The following is a 20,809-nucleotide window of genomic DNA, read 5'->3' as shown; positions in this document are numbered from 1 at the left end:
AATCAGTTAAATATTTCTCTTAGAAAATTTTTGTTGATGTAATGAATGATTACATGAAGCAAAATTTCCTCGAAATACAGCAAAACTCTCTCAACACATCATTATATAATGATGCGTTGAGAGAGTCCCACTGTATTTCAAAAAAATATTGGATTTTATTGGATTATTAATTAATTCAGATCATATGTTAATTATTTCATCTTATTAATTGTTAATTAATTCCAGATTGTTCCATTATATATATATTGGGATTATGCAGTATAAACATACTACATAGAACTACTGTTGAAGTTTTTCTAACGTAGGAAAAAAAAATGGAGACACTATAAATAAGACTTCTTAAACAAGAAAACATCTAAAGCACTGACTGACTCCTTAAACAACATCCACTAACTGTGTATTAGATAACATCTCAACAAGAACAAAAAAATTTTACATTAAAAGAAATCGTCTGAAATTTAGTTATTTTTTATTAACAGATATAAAACGTACAAAATAAAATAACAGTGAAAAGTGACATGTAAGCTTTGTTCTTTTTTCTAAATTACAAAGTACCTTCAAATTCATTACTGATATCCAATAAAGTTTTTTTTAATAGGGATCAATGTTGAGAATTTTTCAACAAAATAATAAAAATTTGAAAATATTTGAAAATCAAACAGATTTATATATTAATGCAGAGCTTGAAGAATCAGAAAAAAGATTGGGTTCCAGGAAAATTTCCAAGGAGCAAAATCTTTTTTCCCCAGAAAAATATTTCAAAAAAAAGTACAGTAAAACTTTGAATTACGATAACTTGGCTTATGAGTGTATATAGAAAAGCCATTTTGACCCCATTTAATGCTGTTCTTTCCTAAATTTTGTCCATTTTTGGAATTCAGATATCTTAGCAAATGTTGCACTTAAAAAGTTTTTGGGGATGGAAACTGGATTTTTTTTTTTGTTGGCCTCGGGAGAGACATGGTAACAACTTTTTAATTGGAAGTCAGAGCATAAAGGGACTGTATGAAAATTTAGATGTTTTATTTTGTTACACACTGTATTTTCACTCTCAAAACTGGAACAGGGTAATTTTTGAATGCCTTTTGAGCATTTTGTAAATTGGAATCATACCACTACGAAAGACGGTTGATGAGATAAAGGCCACTTACAGGACACCCTGTATACAAGTTTTTCGGGGTTCACATGTTTTACAAACATGTTTACGGAAGGGTATTGCTTGTATACTGAAGTTACACATGAAATGTTTTTTGTGACTTGTGCTAGACTTTGGGGCCTCAACTACAACAGACATGCTCTTACAATTTTTAAAAATTTTATGATGCACTCAGAGTAATTTAGTTATTGTACATAAAATATTTCAAGTGCCAATGCCAATTTTTTGTCAAAGTGGCAACCTGGCACCAAGGATTTGTCAAACCCTGCATTAATGAATAAGTTTATATGGCCACACCCCATTTTTACATTCTTTTACAATCATTCATTCTCAGAAGCTGCTGACATTATTTCATGAATTTCCTTCATTAGAAGACGAGGATCTATACTTCTCACCATACCTTGGTTCAAATACAAAACCCTTCAGTTTGCTGGAGATGCTATTGGAATCTCGGTTCTCTGAATGTTTTTCTAAATCAACGAAAACTGTATCAAATATCCTGTTCAACTGAGATAGTGTCGAGACGTCATTTGAAAGATTATTCGCCCCACAATCTGACACCAAGATTTCATCGCTCTCATGTACAGTGTGATCATCAGAATTAGTTTTTTCCCCAGATCTTGTGGCAATATTTCTTCGCCTCAAAGAGGAGGAGGAGGTACCATCCTTTTTCATTGTTTTTCCAGTTTTAAGCTCCTCAACAAAATGTTCAGAAACTCTTTCAGAACCACTGGTTTCTCTTTCGTATGAACAACTTTGGAAAAACTTTGGTTGCAAAGATATTGGGGCTCTATCATCATGAGCTTCATCAGAACCATTGGAAAGTAATGTTTTCTTTCGCTGCAAAGAATTCGGATATGGATCACTTTTTCGCTTAAGCCCAAAAGCACCACAGGCAGCTTTATCCTCCTGAAATCCTGCGAGACATTCCTCAAGATATGCAATTGCTGTAGTACTGATATCCTGCAGTGATTTATTTTTTTGTGTAGGTTGAGAATGCCTCTGACTACTTGTCAAGAACTCACGTTGTTTCAAGATGTCATCTTGTGATGAAAGCAGTTCAGATGGTCTTCTATCATCAATCGATCCTCGATTAAACCTGCCCGTAGGTATTGGTGACACCATATTTCTTGGAGAATTTTCGAACACTTCCTCATTCCTACTTGTTTCCCCACAACTGCTATTTCTCAAAACCATCAATTCTGTGTCACAGTCATCTGGTATGCAATAGTATGGATGTGGGTTGATTTGAGTCAAAATTTCTTTCACCACAGCATCTCTTGAGATATCGGAATTAAGAGCTGCTGCTTCATCTTCTAGAATATCTTCCAGATCCAATTCCTTCAAAATAGCAGCAGCTATGATTCAAAGACAGAAAGAAACCAGTGTTAATTTCTACAGAAGTAGATCATGCTAAAACAATGCAATTGTGATTTTGATGTCTTTGCAAAGAAAATCCATAATCAGAGTTTGGTTTTTGGTAAAAATGAGACATATTTTTTAACATTTCAGTCAAACAAATACATTTGTATAAATAGCACTGAGCATCTACATCAGGCATCTTTAAGCTAGTTCAGGTCAAGAGCACAATCTATGCTCATTATAAGAACAGTAGCTATCATATTGCCAGTTCTGATATGTGTCAAACAGAAATCAAGCATGAAGCTGATCCTTGAATGCAACTTTATTGAAGGTTTTAATTAGGAAGGTGATCATTTTGATAACCTTGAAAGTATAAAATCAGGCAAAAGCATCAAGAATTCTTAATGCTATGGGTTCTTGCAAACAGGTAGAATCTGTATGAAGCAGAACAGTAGAGACCAAAACGATATTTTTTTTCCGACATGTTTTCTTTTTATAAAAGGTGCACATCAAAGCACTAACCATCAAAGGAACTATCTATTGATTCCAGTCAAGACAGGCTTCTGTCTCATACAGTGACCATCTTAGACAGGTTTCATTTTACCTATTCTAGATCAACGTAGATGCATCATGAAGGAATTTTGATTCAAAAAGTATTGATATAGCTCTATTTCATTTTTAAACTTTAGTACAACTCACCCTGGTCCCAATAAAACTTCTCTGGGTCTTTGGGAAAAGTGGTATGAAGTGCACTGCTATTGAAAAATAGACCTGAACCTTGCATGGATGACTCCATCACAGATATGGCAACTATTGCATCCATCATGGTGACTTCAAGTCTAAACATCAACCGTGCATGACCTATAACAATGAATGATTATGTAGATGAATTGAAGAGCAAAAAGCAAAAACAGACAGTAAAAATAACATGAAGTGAAATACAGGAAATATTCAGAGTCAATTTCAAATCAAAATTTAAAATTGATCAGAATTTACTAACAGAACTTAAAAACTCATCTATCTAAAATAATAATTTAGAGCATGAATGATTCAAAAAAGCAAAAGCTCAAAGGAGCAGATATATTCTGGATATTATGCTGAGGTGAATTCGGAAAGAAAAGTCATCTTGTCTCTATCAGGACGTGAACCCAGGCCCTTTTGCATACTGGGCAAGCATGCTACCATCTACACCACTGGAGACTGCTACTACGACCCTGCCTTCCTTATTTCAAGAACTGTGGAGTGAGGCAAGCACACTCTTTATCAGCTGAAAAAAGTATTAGTATCCTGTTCTAATGAATCTTTTTCCTCCAACTATTCTTTGAAAAAGAATGCACAATCAATAATTATTATGATGGACGAAAATATAGAAAGATTGCTGTAATAGTTCAGAATGTTTATAATGGAAAAAAAAGTGGCAATACCATCTATAAAGATACTATAGTAGATACTCCCCCTGCTTGTGATGTCTCCCATTTACTGCATTCCCTTGCAATAGCCAACTTGCCATAAAAATCGGGAGACCAGCTTTTTAAATGTCCGGTTTATTCCCGGTATGCCAGGAAAAGCAAAGTTCAATAAGAATCAAAATATGTTTAGAAGACTGATTACTGAATGAATATGCGGATCAGAATAAATAATTTTCACTGTACGTGTTTTGTACAGGAATTTGACAACTATAATGAAACTTAAGCATGCATTTATCACTCTTACCTAATTATCGCTAGCCTAATGCAGATACCACATTTTGCCCATTTATTTTCTTTTTTGCATGTTCAGAGATTGAAGAAATATGCTGTTTTGCTTTAGTATTAAAATATTTTTCATAGTGCAATTCCTTAATTTTTTTCTCTGCAAATTCAAATTTTTAACACATGATTAGAGAATACAAAAATACTTCACTCTATTAATTTTTCCATTTAGTGCATACAATCTACGAGAATGAATATATTTGACATTTGCAATAAGCCAAGATTTATGGAAGCAAAAGCAAACCTAAAATTCAAACTATCTCCCCATCATAGTTTGTAATCTATATATATTGTATATAAAATTGATTTTCTGTCTGTGTGTCCGTATGTTCTCAACACAAATCTGCAAATTTAAATCTATCGTTGTCAAATTTTGCATTTGTACCAAATGAGAACCGTCTTGAACGATAGGCTACTTCATAAAAGTTCGTTAGAGCTAGGCAAAAGCCAGAAATGGGCGAAAAACTGTCGGGCAACAATGGTTTCTCGGCCTCAACAATCACTTTCAAAATGTTTACCGTGGTTCCCTAGCAATGCGTTTCAGATGTGCATATGTTTTTACAATGGTTTGTAACTTCTTTAATATTGCCAATATTATGTATAATAGTTTATTCTTTTATAATCGTTTGCCACATTATCAATCCTTCCACAGAAATTGAAGAAAACCTGGGCAGCGGCGGGTATTATAGCTGGTATAATATATAATCCAATAAAATACAAGGGATCTCTCCTAAAATGCAGAGAATAGACAAGTTTCAAATAAGACAATTCAATTGGTTCTTAGAGTAGATATTTAAGAATTTCCCAGAATCTGTGATTCCAATTTTCTGGCATGAGAGAAATGTGGGTATGATTTGAGAAGTTACCTTGCATCATATGCTTATATTGTTTGGAGCAGTTGATACTAAGGAAGAGATATACACTTTATTACCATAATTCTTATGCAATTCCCCATTATTTTTCAACTTTGATTATTGTTTTTTCCAGCCACCTCATTGGGCAATTCGCAAGTTGTGGTGTTTGTATTCATATTATAAAAAGGTGGTTTACCACATACTGGCAGAAAAAAGCAATGGCAATATCAGATGCAAAAATACATGCTACAGGTTACGATGGTGTTCAAACAATGAGACAGAGTGTTTTTTCTTAATCATTATTAGAGCGCTCTTTTTTTCCCCCAAGAAAAGTTCCACTGATACCAACATCTAATCAGTATTTCGTCACCAGTTTAAGTTTGTGTCCAGAATTAAAAACAAGTTTACAAAACACACTCAAAGGCTGGCCAATTAGTTAGTATACTCGTCATTGTTTTGATATATGCAATACAACCTCATTTAACTTGGCCACTGGTGATGTATACCTGTCAAGTATGCAGTATGGCCAGGTGAGAAAAGTGGTCAAACTGTTGATTGAAATATTCTCTCCTGATCTTGTCACCCCGGTTAATCAAAATTCTGCTGCATCATACATCAGATGATGTTATAGAAAATCAATAAAACTGGATAAAAAAATAATACCTTCAGCTAATCTAACAAGACTTTGCAACAGCCTTGGAGTTGTTCTTGCAGCGCTGCGATCTACCATACTTCGCTGTTTTTTATAATACGCCTGAAGAATTCTGAAATTTTATGCAAATCCACATTTCAAAAAAATAAATACATACATTTACAAAATATTCATACAACATAAGTACAGTGTAACCTCACAACAACAATACTTGATACCATGATATATACTTCTATTGATACTCTATATAATGATATATCCCTCTACAATAACTTTTCAAATCTTGTTTGGAGAATCCACTATCTTAGCGTCGGTGAAATAATCCATAGACACATTAAGTAATAGAAACACTTACTACACATAATAAAGTAAAGCAGGATTATAACATAAAGACACAAACGTGTGACTGGTACAATGGGCAAATAGCAACTGACAAGTAGTTCACATCACCGCATGAGGGTGCAGTGCTCAATATAGAAATTGCATTCCATAACATCAACACTTCCCCTGAATACAAATTTTGATTGCTTAAAAAAATTACAATTCAGATACATCACGTACACCAAGCAATTTCAGACAGTTTACATGTTTACATTGTGGCAGACCTTTGGATAAAATATCACCTCCCATCTGAGTCGTGGATATATTCCAAGGAGATAATATTTCCATTTAAAGCATCACAAACAAAATTATGTCAGATATTGATATGTTTAGTATGACTATGATACACAGAATTCTCAGCTAACTTTATGTGTGGAACTACGATTATCAACAAATATTTTAGTTTCACATATAACATGCATTCCTTACTCTGACATCAACTTTGGTAAATAAATGGCTTCCTTAACTCCTTCTGTCAGTGCCACGTATTCTGCCTCAGTTGAACTTAAAGCAACAGTCATTTTGCTTACAGTATTTCAAAGAAACTACACTTCCACTTAATAAAAAACAATATCTAGTATAAGATTTACGATCATTATTATCATTTCCTCAATCTGTATAACCATATAAACAATCATTGCAACGTTTAAAATTTAAACCATAATTATTTCAAATATCTCAATACACGTTTTGCAGTAATACAGTGAGAATTATTAAAACATGTTGAATATTGACTCAGGTTATTAAATGTATCAGCAATATGTGGTCTAGCAGAAACACCTAAATACATCAACGCCTCGAGTAATTCCCTGTAGGGAAAATCAGAGCGTGGTAGCCCGGTCGATAAGATGCTCGCCTAAAGTAATAAAGGATGTTTAGAGGTGTCGCGAGTTCGATACCCGATTCGTCCTTGTCAGAAAACTTTCCTGACACAGGGGTGCAACAAAAAACGGTGACTTGACAGCAGCAAAAAATTATCGCAGGGAGTCCCCCATAGAGAGTTTAGCGCACCAACCTCCCGATGAGTATAAAAAACAAGCCTGCCGTTCGGAGTCAGCAATAAATTGTAGGTCCGGATCTAATTGGTCCTTGTGTGCAGAAAATGACCGTGGTGCGACAAAAATGATCAAATGTAGGGGAAATCAATTACTTCATTGCCATTATACTTTTTGAGCTTTTTGCTAATGTCTATTGGAGTTGAAACAGGATTACAATCAGCCATATTAAAACAATCTAAAATATCCCTAATATAACCAGATCGATTCCTTAAAATTTTTCCATTTTTCTGGTTGAACTCCACGCCAAGACAATGTTTGACTAGTCCGTATTTAACAGATAATTCCCTTTTTAAATGCTCATTCAATTCAAAAATTGTATCACAAAAAATCTTGAGAAAATACCAGAATATTATCCACATATACAGTCAAAATAGTTAACTTACCTTTACGTGACATAAAATATACACAAGGATCTGTAACGGTATTATCAAAACCAAAACATTTCAAAATTTGATCAAGTTTCAAGAACCAGCATCTCCCAGACTGTTTCAAACCATATAATGTTTTGACTGATTTACATACTTTGTTACCATATGATAATTCATTCACCAAATTTTCAGCTTTCCCAACTAAATCATGATTCTTCTCAGAATAAAACAATATCATATATGTCACTCAAACATATCAATATGAAACATATGTGTGTGAAATAGCTCACATTAGTAATTCAGCCATTCCAAATTTCAAATGGCATCTTACAATCAAGAGTACTTGAAGGACATCTGTTTGATATAATTTGCTGTCAATATGACTTCAGCCCAAACAGAAGCAGGCAACTTTGATTGAATCAAAGAAGATCCAGCCATGTCTAACAGTGAGGTTTTTCCTCTCAGAAACTCCATTTTGCTCAGGAGTATTTTTAACACTTAATCTCCTAGTAATTCCTTCACTCTTCAAATAATTATTGAATTCCTCACTTAAATATTCACTACCGTTATCTGATTGCAGCACTTTAATTTTAAAGAAATCAATAGACACACAAGAGGAGAAAGAATCTATAGATGCACATTATGTAATAGAAACATTTACTATACATAATAAAGTAAAGCGGAATTATAACATAAAGATACAAACGTGTGGTCGGTATGACAGCGAAATAGCAACTGACAAGTAGTTCACATCACTGCATGAGGGCGCTGTGCTCAATACGGAAATTGCATTACATAACATCAACAGCCTACAGTGTAATGTTAAACTCCTCTCAATACAACGATATCCTGCACTATGATAAACCCCTCTATAACAAAATATTTTTAGGAGATTTTGAAACTGTGACAATGATTTTTTTAAATATATATTTGCTTGAAATATCTTTTAATTAGGGCTGGTCTGATTAATCGATTAATTGTTAATCACAGTTAAAAATTTTAGTTGAGTTAATCAACTTTATCAATTTGATTTAAAGTTTTAATAAAAGTTTGTGAATTAACTCCATATTTTTGAAAAAAAAAACAATTAGATGCCATATAAATCATATTCTATACACAACATTCTGGATACGTGATCATATTTAAAAATATTTGAATCAATATTTTGATTAAATTTGATTCAATGAAAACTGATGACTTCACTTTCAAATTGAGTTTGATGGGAGTGTAGGTGTCGCAGTGAAAGTTCTATATCAAAGGAGTTTTAAAAGACTAAGGAGTTTTAAAAGTGACTTTGGTCACAAAATTTACTGTCTCTACTATAAACAGTATATACATTTTTTGTATTCGTGGAAGCATCAGCTCATCTCCTCACAAGTACCATTCGAGAGAGGAGTTTTTAGGAAAACAAGCAACAATATAATCGAAAGTAGTTTCGAAATCAGTGAATAATAACCAAAAATAACCTATTTTTTTTTAAATGACAAGATCCAAATGAAGAAAATTACAGGTTTAGGCAAGTATGTTTAGCATATCCCTTGGATGGATTTTCTTTGTTTTGCCAATGTAAGTTTTATGATGTGATGAATAAAATTGAATTTAATTGAAAAAAAAAATCAAATTGCTTGAAGTGGGCAGCTTTAATGTGTTTTTAACCTATATTCCTACATTTGTTTACATCTACCGAATAGGTATGTATGAAATGAATAAAATATATTTTTATAGCATCTGTTCATATAATTTGGTCACAAAACTATTTGATTAAAATATTTTAATTAACCAGTTAAAAATTTTAATTGATTCCCAGCCCTATTTCTAATATATTTATGAAATCATATATTTTAATTCTCCCAAGGTTGTCTAATATCATCAAAATTTGGCACCACTCGATCACTGAAAGTGTCGATGAAGTTTTCGGTGTCGCCACTTTTTATGTGATATATCAGAATGTATTGCGATAAACTTGTTTGCAATACATCTGTGTGAATTTTGTTTATCAACTAATCAATTAAAAACACTTTGCAGTGAATACTCAAAAGTTCATTTTTTGGTGTACTAACAACAATAATTTAAAAAAAATGCCAACAGCAACTTAAATTTGATGGCACATGATGATAATGCTGCCCCTCGATGTACAACAATAATCCCTCTAAAACAATATTTTTCCTTGGTTTTCAAGGTTTCACTGTATATAACAAGAGAACATTCCAATGATAGGGATATTTTATGCAAACAGAGCTTTGCTCGCAGCTTAAGTTTATTTCCATATGGCAAAAATAATGAAGTGGATTAGTTTGAAAGTATTTAGACTAAAAACTATACCAGATAAATAAATGATTGGAGTCATTTTTATTTAGTTGATCAAATACATTGCAAACTGTCAAATATTTCAATCCATGGTAATATACATACCTATCACAGTTGGAAGTTAACTTTGGCCTAATGCTTTTTATTATGCTGAAATATGTTCTCATTTTGTCCATTGACCACATTGACTGTTTTCCATTCTCTACTAAATCAAAAGTGAAAGTTTTTATAAGGTGGAGACATATTAAAAAAAAAGGTTGGAAATTCTAACATGATTTCACACACATGCAAATTTCGGACAGCAATCTGTACCTAAAAAAATCGTAAGAAATGTGAAAGGTGGTTAGCCACATTTTTTTCAGAATTTTTTTTTTTACCCTTATACTCGTATCTATCTGCCATCTGATGTCTTTATAAAAATATTTTTGTGTCAATGATTTTTAAAAACATTTTTATTTTAATCAGTCCGGGGGGGGGGGGCTGCAGATAATGGGCAGCATTTCATGATTCATACTGAAAAATTAAGATTTTTTTTAAATATATAATCTGAGGAATTATAGGCAGGGAAATAATTGTATTCCCTTGAAAATACACAAGTCAGCTATCAATGATAATTCTTCTGTCAGCAAAGTTGATTTCATTCGCAATGATGTAGCCATTAAAATTCAGGTTGGATATGGCAGTTTTAATATAATGCAATGAATAAGGACTACAAGCCTTTACAAAGGACTGTCTTCTTGACCTCATTGACAGTCCTTTGTAAAGGCTTGTAGTCCTTATTCATTGCAATATATTGAAACTGCAATACATTGAAACTGCCATATCCAAATGAATTTGAATGGCTACATCATTGCGAATGAAATCAACTTTGCTGATAGAAGAATTAATATTGATAGCTGACTTTGTATTTTATGCAATGAATAAGGACTACAAGCCTTTACAAAGGATTGTCTTCTCTATCTCATTTTTTAATTACTGGTTGCTATGGTGATTTAAGCTTATTCTTTTTAATTATTTTTGTTGTCAGGCAGTGTTGGTGTGTGTGTGTTTGTTGTGTTCGGTCACACAGTTCGTTGTGTTCGGTCACACAGTTCATTTCGTCCTTGTATTTTACTTAGGTTGATAAAATAATTCACTGCTTTTGATCTGTTTGTCTGTAACAAACGTGACATTTTTGGTGGAGGTTCCGGGCACCGACAGTTATGATTAGCCTCGCTGCTAATGATGATTATTGGCACCGTAGTCGAGAAGATAATCCTTTGTAGAAGTTTGTAGTCCTTATATTTGTTGCATAATTATTACTTCTGTGTTTGAAATATGCTTTATTGATCAAATAATCATAATTTTGATAAAAGCCCAAACTTATTTCTGAATAACTTTTAAACTTTTTTTTTGTGAATATGAGTTGGAATACGGCATAATATTTTTATTGAGATGCTGCTACTGTGACCTGCATATATAAAGACCAGTTTGAGAGTGGATCACATTGGCCGCTAGGTGTGATGCCATTTTATTGTGACAATAAACACAGTGCTTGTCTCATCTGTTGTGGAAGTATGTACAAATTGTTTTTCTTCATTGAATTTTTAATTGTTATCAATGAAATTTTCAGATTCATTTATGTGATATGCTACAGCATTATTGTAACACCTGAGCTTCACCAAAAGAAATATTTCAAATTCACTTCATGTAATAAAGCTCTAAGAAAAAAAATGTATTGACTACTCTTACTCTTTTCCCCAGCCTTTTCTTTCGCACATTTTTGTTAAAGTTCAATTAAGTTAAAATTATATTAAAATTTTGCATGAATTATCAATTCTATTCAAATCTGGTAACACTTAATATACTGAAAAAAATTGGTGAATTAAAATCTTGAATCAAAAAAAAATTCTTACAAGCAATGTCTTTCCCTTGCAAAATATACGATGACACAAGTTGATCCCAATCCTTATTATTGGTGTCCAGTAACACGATTATAATGTCAAATCGACTGAGTAAGGGACTGGCCATAGCAGTGTTGGTTGACAGACTCTGTAAATAGAATTTTTTAAACTTTTTTGAAATTTACTTTTTAAAATGGAAACTTAATTATACATAATAAATAGTTTAAAAATGGTAAATAAAAAACACATTTAATTTATAAGAAACATGTAAATATAAATGATTGAATATAACTAAACCCTACTTCATTTTTGTTATATTTTCCTTTGGGGTTTGTAGCAGCCAATATCGAACACTGAGTACTCAGCTTACAGACAAGGCCTGCCTAATGCGTGAGAAAAAAAGATCAAAAATGTGTTATTTTGGTAAAAAATTTTAACTTTGATAAGCTTTGTATAATTCTATAAAAATTGGAGTATTTCTTTTTATATACTTTGGCAACACTAATTGTTTGTTGCTCCATAGCTTCATGTATGCTGGCTTTGTCAGCTTCCTTGATGCTGTTGAACTCGTCAATGCAACAAATTCCACCATCTGCTAGTATGAGAGCACCAGCTTCCAATTGCCATTTACCTCCATCCTTAGAAATCAAAAAATAATCTTCTGATTCAGGTGCAAAAAAAAAATAATGAAGCAATTATTTTTTAAAAATATTAAAATAAGTTTGAGAGACTTTTTTTTGTCTACTTTTTTTTTTTCAAGTTTCGCACCCTTATTTATTTTCATTCTATTTCATGAAATTTTGCCTCTCTTATAATTAAATGTCACCTGGCAGCTGAAAACACACCAACTTCTGGCTTGATATGCATGGGCAAAGATATGGGGAGCAAGTCCCCCAGCATCAACGATGAAGCTGACTGATCTAATGTATATGCATATACATACAAGGTTTCTTCGAAAAGTATCAAAAGCATGCATAAGCCAATGAAGCTAGAGAGGCATGATTTGGTGCACTTATGTAGGCAATCCTAGTGTGCATGCTTGAATTTTTTCCCGCCTGCAGCTGTCAGTCACCAGCAGATCGGCGATAAATGAGAAAGTGTAAGTGAGCGGCATCCCATTTCTATTTTTTTTTTTTGACAAAATGGCAGGAAAAACTTGAACGCAATGCTACTGCATTAAATTTTGTGAGATGCTTGGTGATTCCCAAGTGGGAACAATGCGCAAGATTCAACAGACCTTCTGAGTTGAAGAAATTGGCACCATACTGATGAAAGTGTAGTACAATCACTTCAAAGAAGGCTGCACATCAATGTAGAATGAAGCAGGTTCTGATAAGTCCTCAACATTCAGAAATGAGACAGTCATTGAGCAAGAGAGGATTCTGGTGACGAAGGAGCATCAAATCACGATCAAAGAACTTGCAGACAAATGAGCATTAGAACTGGAACCATTCATTATATTTTAACTTATGATTTGGGTTTCAGGAGATGCAATGTCAAAGTCATGCTGACCATCTTCTTTGACTCTAGTGGCATGGAACATCATGAATGCACACACACACACACAGCATGGCACAACCATCACCAAGAAGTACTACTAAGAGGTTCTGTGTCACAATTGGTAGCTTCATCATGATTAATGCAGTTGTACTGTTCAAGTTTTTCTGCCATTTTGTTAAAAACTAAAAATGTGAATGGCGCTCTCTCGCTGACACTTTCTTACTCATTGATGGTCTGCCACTGACTGACAACTTCTGCAAGCAGGAGAAAATTCAAGCAAGCATAGCATACTAGGATTTCCTACCTATGTACACCAAACAAGCCTCCCAAGCTTCATTTCTTTAAGCGCAAAAAATTATGGTCAGATACTTTTTGAACAGACTTGGTATGAATTGACATCACCTTCATTATGTCTCCCCCTCCCCCAGCCTTGAATCATGACAAACATGAGAACATACACATTTGGGATCAGTTTTTTACTGTAAATCTCACTGATTAGCCCTTATGCGTATAAAACAGTAATTGATGAAAAATATTTTAGAATTGATGAGAAACATTTTTAGGATTGATGAGAAACATTTTTAGGATTGATAAGAAACATGTTTAGAATTGATAAGAAATACTTTTAGAATTGATTAGAAATAATGTAAAAACACAGTGCATAATAATTAAATTATAGGTGACAATTTGCGGACTTGAAAAATCTAGTTTATCACGTGATGACACATTCTGCATCAAAGAAAACATGTCAAACAAATAAAAGGGAAAACTGACTTTTTTAAATTTCAATGGATGACCATATATAAGTCCCGTTTTTCCGGAAAGCATTTTTTGCTGTCCCAATTTTTTTTATAGCTGTATAGAGCCACTTTGCTTGCTTTTAGTATCATATTTTGTGATAACTGCTGATTTTTCGTACTAGAAATCGTGATTCCCCATATTTTTTCTGAGAAAACGGGATCAGCCTGAAATTGCAAGGACTGAAAGAGTATTTCCTTTAGAGATTTTCCATTAAAAAAAAGCTCAATCTGAAGACTTAGGGATTTTTCTATGAAGATACAAAAAATTGGCAGATTTTAATAAGGCTAAAAAATCGGAAGGCTTCAGGGTAAATCAGAAGCATTAGCACCTATGGTTAAATTATTCAAAGCAAAATAAGTCTGTATACAATATTAAATTTTTACTGACATCTGTTTCAAATAAAACAACTGCCACAAAGTAACATAAATTCAGGGGAAGACTGCAGGACCCACCTTTGTGAGGGCCCATACTTGTGGGTTAGAAAGTGGGAGGGGAGTACTGAGAAATTTTGAGTTAGTACTAGCTTTTGACAATTAGCATTTTAAATAAAAGGTGACAAATGTGAAACGGTATAAAAATATAGTTTATAAAAAGTTTTAGGATAGGGGGGGGGGGGGGCATAGGTCTCCTATGCTCCTTTTGAATATGATTCAGCACACATTACCACAGTTTGGGCCTCTATTTTAGTTTTTATTATTCCAGTGGTCAACTCATCTTTTCAACATCTGGGGGAGTGGTCAAACTGATTTTTATCATAAATTATATCTGATAATCAAAAAAAAAAAAAAAACTGATGAGAATATTCATTCAGTCAGTAACTATAGAAACATCACAAAGAAATTATGATTTGAAAATATAAAATAGCGAGTGTGTGTGTGCTTGGAAACAATATTCATAATGTTAAAGCAATGCAGAGAGAGAGAGAGACTATTACCACTTCTTACTTTTACAGCAGCAGCTGTGAGACCAGCATTTGTTGTCCCTATTCCTGATGTCAAGACAGACCGCCTGCTTATTTTTGAGGCATATTTCAAAAACTGAGATTTGCCAGTGCCTGAAAAAAAAATGCCCGACACATAAACTGTTTTTTTTTTCTATTTTACATTTTTGCTCACAGAAAACTAAAGAAGATTAATTTAATTACCCGGATCTCCTACAAGAAGTAAGTGAGAATCACCACGGATCTTTGTGTTGTTATGATCCACTCTCTGAAAAAAAGAAATGACACATACAATGATGAATTGTTAAAAAGTTTAAAATCCAGAGAGGAATTTGATAAAAAAAACTAACTATGAGAGGCCATAAATTTTGTAAAACAGTGGTCCTCAACCTTTGAGTGTCTATTGGTGCATGTGTAATTTTTGTGAAAGTGAGTGCAAATGAACAAATTTATTGTCAAAGTTGTAACTTTATCAACTGTAACATAGTTGTTACCATTCTTACCTAGCACTTTGTTAGTTGTCACTAAGTGCCACGGAAAATCCTGGCGGAAAATCATTGCCTCAAAGAGTATAACACAGAAGTCTGAAAAGCATCAATCATGACATAGATTTTGGTAGTTGTAAAAAAATTATCTGGTAACCCTGATAAAAAATTGTACATGCACCAAATAAGTACAGAAAGGTTAAAAGGGGGACACCACTGTAGTTTTTTTTAATTTAAACAAATCACAAAATACATGGATGACACAAACAAAACAAATAAATACAGTGAAACCTACGACAGACATCACATGAGACTGAAATCTGTCTTGAAGGGAGTGAAAAATATAATCTATTCAATGTGATTATTGCCTTGATTTGCACCTTTATAAAACTGAAATTTGTTTAAAACGGAATGTTATTTTAGTCTCTTGACGTTTCATTTCATACAAATTTCAAGTACAAAAATATAAACATATCATCTGCATTCAAGCAGAAGTCACCAAGTCCAGTTTTAGATATTCACAATTTATAAAAAATTATTTATCTCATTTTTTATATCTCATTATAAAAAATATTAAAAATTGTTTTAAAGATTTCCAACTCCTACAGTAGATTTACCAATACAGTGGAACTTTGGTTAACAAGCAGTTCAGTTAATGAGCAATTTGCATAACGAGCAAAAAATTTGAACAAATTTTGACTCAGTTAACAAGCGATAATTCGCATTGCGAGCAAAAATTTCTCTCTTTATTTATTTTCACATTATTGAAACTGAGATGATGGTTTTTGCTTTCGCCCGCACAAGTATTATGGAATTGTTCGTAATATTCTCTCCTAAAATCTCCGATAAGCGTGCCTCACTCGAAAAATTAACACACGTACTGTGAATACTTTACAATACAAAATTACATGTAGCATTGTAGATATGTGTATGTGCGCTTGAAGTTATTTTTTAAATTCTGCTTGAAGAAAACTTACTTTTTCTTTCTTTCAAACTCAGGTCTATCACCATCTATGGGCGATTTACTACCTAGTGAGTTATGCTGGAAGTGTAACTGTGTGTGTGTACCTAATAGTCTGAGTGTGTATGTAGTGTTGTGTTTGATTTTCAGTGCTGCTATCTATAGTTCAGAAGTGAAGTGAGTGATGTGTTATGATTGAATTACATTTGTACTGTTTGTAGGTCTGCAGCTCTCTGCGGTGAGACTTTTTGAAGAGGAGATCGGCTGGCATTCGTGTCTTGAAGTTGGGAACCACAGGAAACCAACTTCAGCCAACCACCACTGTGGCAACGGTGGGGTTCGAACCCAGGACCTAGTGATGTGAGTCCGTCACTATGACCACTTGACCACCACAGTGGCTGCTTGTGGACTGATTGCATTATTGAACGTGGGCATCATTATGGGCATCTTTTCCATCGGCTACCTCGTAGGTCATTTTGCCTGTTGTGGCCTTATATTTGTATTTGTGACTTTGAGGGGTCTCGCTCATAAAAAGGAGCCACTACTTGTCAAAGAGATTGTGTGCTTGGGGGAAGACCATGAACTGGAGGTGCATGAGGATAGACGAAGTAATGGATCTTTTTTTGCATGCACCAGAAAGAGTTTATGGACAGTATCTTAACTTAGGAAGAGAGATGTCCTCACATAATGTGAAATTAGAAAGATGTGTAGAATGTGGGAATCGCTGTGCAAAACTCTGTAATCATCCTAAACGATAGTCTTCGTCTCTCTCTCTCTCTCTCTCGTTAAGAGTAAGTTAATTTGTAAACATTAGCATATTGATGTTTATTTATGGTTTTATTTACATTATATTGTGCATTTTATTGTTATATATAAGTAATATATACTATTATATTATTTACTATTATTTACTTGTATATTATTGTGTTTACTTATTGATTGAATGCCATTTTTATTAGTCATTTTTATGTGAATTATGGAACAAATTATCAGAGTTCCCATTATTTCCTATGGAGAAGTTTGATTCGAATAACGAGCATGTTGGTGGAATGAATTAAGCTCATTAACCGAAGTTCCACTGTATTTAGATAACCAGTTTGTGATGCATAACTTGTTTATAATATGAAATAATTAATTGGAATTTTCAATCAACTGTAGTAGTCTGTCGAACATTTCTTCAACGTTTTTGTGCTTTCACATTTTTTCATTGATTCTGTAGATTTAAATTTTTTTGCGTTTTAGTACTGTTTTGTGTTTTTGTATTTATTCATTGTTTTTTAATTTTTCCATTTTTTGGGCTGCAATATTTTGTGTGTGTGAGATTCTATGTATGTGCATTTGATTGTGTATAATAAATTTTTCTCCAACACGGTCCCACCCCTTTGAAGGGATGATGACTAAAATTGGCTAAAGCTAATAGAGCCTGGGTCATGTTCGGGTTGAAAAAAGTAGTCTCTCAAAAAGATTTCGTGGACTTTGTGACTTTTGCTTGAACACTGACAATATGTTATACTGTACAAACACCTCAAGCGACTTTGAAATCCTTCCAGTCCAGCAATAGGCCTGGAGAGAGAGAGAGAGGGAGAAAATTTTATTAAATATTGATTTACGGCTTTATTACTGCTTTATATGGTCTCTTCAAAAGAAAAATGCAAGTTGAATGCCCAACTTATTTGATGATAAAAAAATCTTAATTCATGTTCTAGAGATTTTTTTTATAATTACAAAGATTTAAAAACAAAAACTAGCTGTCATGGCAATTCGAATTAAACAGTGGCTTAGTAACTAAATGTAGTATAACAGTCACCTCCAAACAACGCCCACATTTTCTTAGAACAGATTGCATCTTATTGGATTAACATTAAGGTTAACCTCCAAACAAAGATTTCCAAATAACAGCCATTTTTGGAAATTTAAATGAAAGAGAAATGATGCATTAATATAAGAATGCCCTCAAGATTAATTTGAAGTTTTTTCTTCCTAGAGTTTTTGCCTTTAAAAAATTTACTGGGACGAGCCTACAAAAAATAACCTTATCCGGGCTCCCTGGGATGCTCTTAAGACGGCCCTGCCTCTCTAGGCATGGGCCCCCCCCCCACATCCTTCAACAGGGCCATAAAGATGGGATCTTTCATGAGCACCTGCAGGTCAGATTTCCATGCCCCTCTCCCATATTGGATTTATAGCGTGGAAAAAACAGAAGATGGTAATAATTGCCTCTGCCTTCCAGACTGGAGCTCTGTCAGCCTCCCCCCCCCACCCTTATGGAAGCCTTCCTATAGGAAATACTCCCTATGAACAAAATAAAAACAACTTCATGAGCGTGGTGATTTGCATTTGATAACAAGTCTAATTCATTAATTCTGAAGCGAGGATAAAAAATTATGTTATAGGCGGTTTGACGTTAAACAGAGATCTTACTGTAGTATAAACTTCTGCTCAAAACATGCAGATACATGTTTACCCATTCTAAACTTGCAGAAAGCTTGCTCAGAAATGCTGGATTACTGGCCAGGATAGCGCACAGCAAGATTGTAGAGAGCCTACTATATATGTACAATGTACATATGAACACATTTCAAAAGATTCAAAACTTCACAAACCTGTACACCACCAGCCAAGACAAGGGAAACCGCAAGCTTCACAATATATAAGCCAAATACTTGGGGACAAAAACACGATAGGATGAAGTCCCGGCCTTGAAGTGGATTGCTCTGGTAGCTCTGCCAAAACTCTTTGAATTCTTTCAGCTGAAAAGGAAGGAAAATATTATAAACAAACTAGCAAGATGTTTAGGCTATCATATGTTTAGATGTTACAACAAAAATCTCTGCTGTTGCACTGGTGTTTTGCATGATTTGCTAGAGTCAACCATATGAAAGTCTTAAATCATATTTTTGGATTTGTCTACTCGGTTTGATCTATGTACAGAAGTATCATGGCAGCATTTAATTAGTAATGAACTTTTCTTTTGAGTCACGAGAACTTTGGGGGGCCATTCAAGTATTACATCAGAATCAGGGGGTCTCAGATTTTCTGGCTTTTGATGACTGGGTGGGGGGGGGGGGGTGAATGATAATTACAGCAACTACTCTTTATGAAAATATAAAATATTCCTAATAGCATCTTTACTAGGAGTGCCAAAATGAGTCAATGAGAAAAAATTTTCCCTCAGTGTGTGGGCATGCACCTGAATTGACATTCCTATAGGAAAGTAGAATCTAGAGTGATGAAATCTTGATTCCTCCTTACCACCATGCTGCAAGAGCTTCCTAATGTTCTGGAACAAACACCACCCGGCAGGGCCGTAAGTAGGAATTTTGATGCCCGCGCAAACATGATTGTCACCCCAACAGCATTAAAATTCTATAATTTTATAATGGTGTTCTTTGTTCCTACCTGAAACTGCTGCGCGGAGCAGTTGTCCCTCCTGCCCACCTCCAGTTTCAGCCCTGCCACTCTATTACTTTCACTATATGGTGTGTGGTGAGAATGAATCAATAAAATTTCATCACTCTACATTCTCAAAGGCACATTGACTCGTATGCAGAAGATTCAATGGCTTCATTTCATGAGGTCCTATACACCTTACCTCATGCATACGTCCTTGATTCCAATATGTGGTAGGAGGAGGGCAGAACTGATAAATGTTGCTGACAAAGGGGGGGGGGGTCAAAAATGGTTTAAAATATGCTGACGTCATACTTGAATGTTTTTTTTTACATTCAGCATCAGAAGAAAACAGACGAATTTCTAGCACACAACCTCCCCTATCAATTGAATGTTTGTCAAAATATTAAAAATAAAAAAGATAACTTGCTGCTGTGGTGGTCGAGTGGTTATAGTGACGGACTCGCGATGCGAGGATCCGGGTTCGAACCCCACAGTGGTAGTCGGCTGAAGTTGGTTTTCTGTGGTTTCCAACTTCAAGGCGCAAATGCGAGCCGATCTCCCCGTTAAAAAGTCTCGCCACAGAGAGCAACAGTCCTACAACGATAAATCATTCAATCATAACACTTCACTCATAGTTAGAAAAAACTGGTGGCAGATGGCAGCACTACACATAACAAGCATTACAGAGAAACAAAAACTTCACGTCAGGTTTCACTACACGTACACGCACATTCCCGCATGTACCGATTTGTTGGTGGTTCCGGGTGGGGGGGGGGTGTTTGGGGGGGGGGGTGCATGTGTGGTGTAGCAGTAGTAGGTAGGGCCTCCAAAAAATGGCTCGGGGATCCATGATGTTCTTAAGTCAGCCACCTCGTTGGGCAATTTGCCTGTTGTGGCGTTGTATTTGTATTTATGAAAAAATATACACATGCAAAGTAATCATTTTTCACACTTGCA

The 20,809-nt window shown here is 34.3% G+C and overlaps 1 protein-coding gene across 3 annotated transcripts in view; it reads right to left on the bottom strand.

Moving 5' to 3' along the window:
- Positions 1 to 447: 447 nt before the first annotated feature.
- Positions 448 to 20,809, bottom strand: part of LOC149071116 (uncharacterized) — a 48,216-nt gene continuing 27,854 nt past the window's right edge. The window contains exons 8-17 of one of the 3 annotated variants that reach the window (XM_089248207.1): positions 19,063 to 19,209; positions 15,218 to 15,281; positions 15,018 to 15,127; positions 12,264 to 12,410; positions 12,075 to 12,155; positions 11,785 to 11,920; positions 9,995 to 10,094; positions 5,787 to 5,887; positions 3,218 to 3,379; positions 448 to 2,514 (exon numbers count right to left, since the gene is read on the bottom strand). In XM_089248207.1, coding sequence (XP_089104333.1) covers positions 1,508 to 2,514; positions 3,218 to 3,379; positions 5,787 to 5,887; positions 9,995 to 10,094; positions 11,785 to 11,920; positions 12,075 to 12,155; positions 12,264 to 12,410; positions 15,018 to 15,127; positions 15,218 to 15,281; positions 19,063 to 19,209 — 2,055 coding nt within the window. In that variant the 3' untranslated portion in view covers positions 448 to 1,507. The remainder of the gene's footprint in view (positions 2,515 to 3,217; positions 3,380 to 5,786; positions 5,888 to 9,994; positions 10,095 to 11,784; positions 11,921 to 12,074; positions 12,156 to 12,263; positions 12,411 to 15,017; positions 15,128 to 15,217; positions 15,282 to 19,062; positions 19,210 to 20,809) is intronic. The other 2 variants (XM_089248209.1, XM_089248208.1) reach the window with 2 other exon arrangements.

This window comes from Pholcus phalangioides, unplaced genomic scaffold, assembly GCF_987345545.1.
Source record: "Pholcus phalangioides strain wild (caught in Gottingen) unplaced genomic scaffold, Ppha-v1.0 ptg000019l_1, whole genome shotgun sequence".
In the NCBI taxonomy this organism is placed as follows: domain Eukaryota; kingdom Metazoa; phylum Arthropoda; class Arachnida; order Araneae; family Pholcidae; genus Pholcus; species Pholcus phalangioides.
Note: the sequence above shows the minus strand (reverse complement) of the source record. Positions and strands in the feature narration are given on the sequence as shown.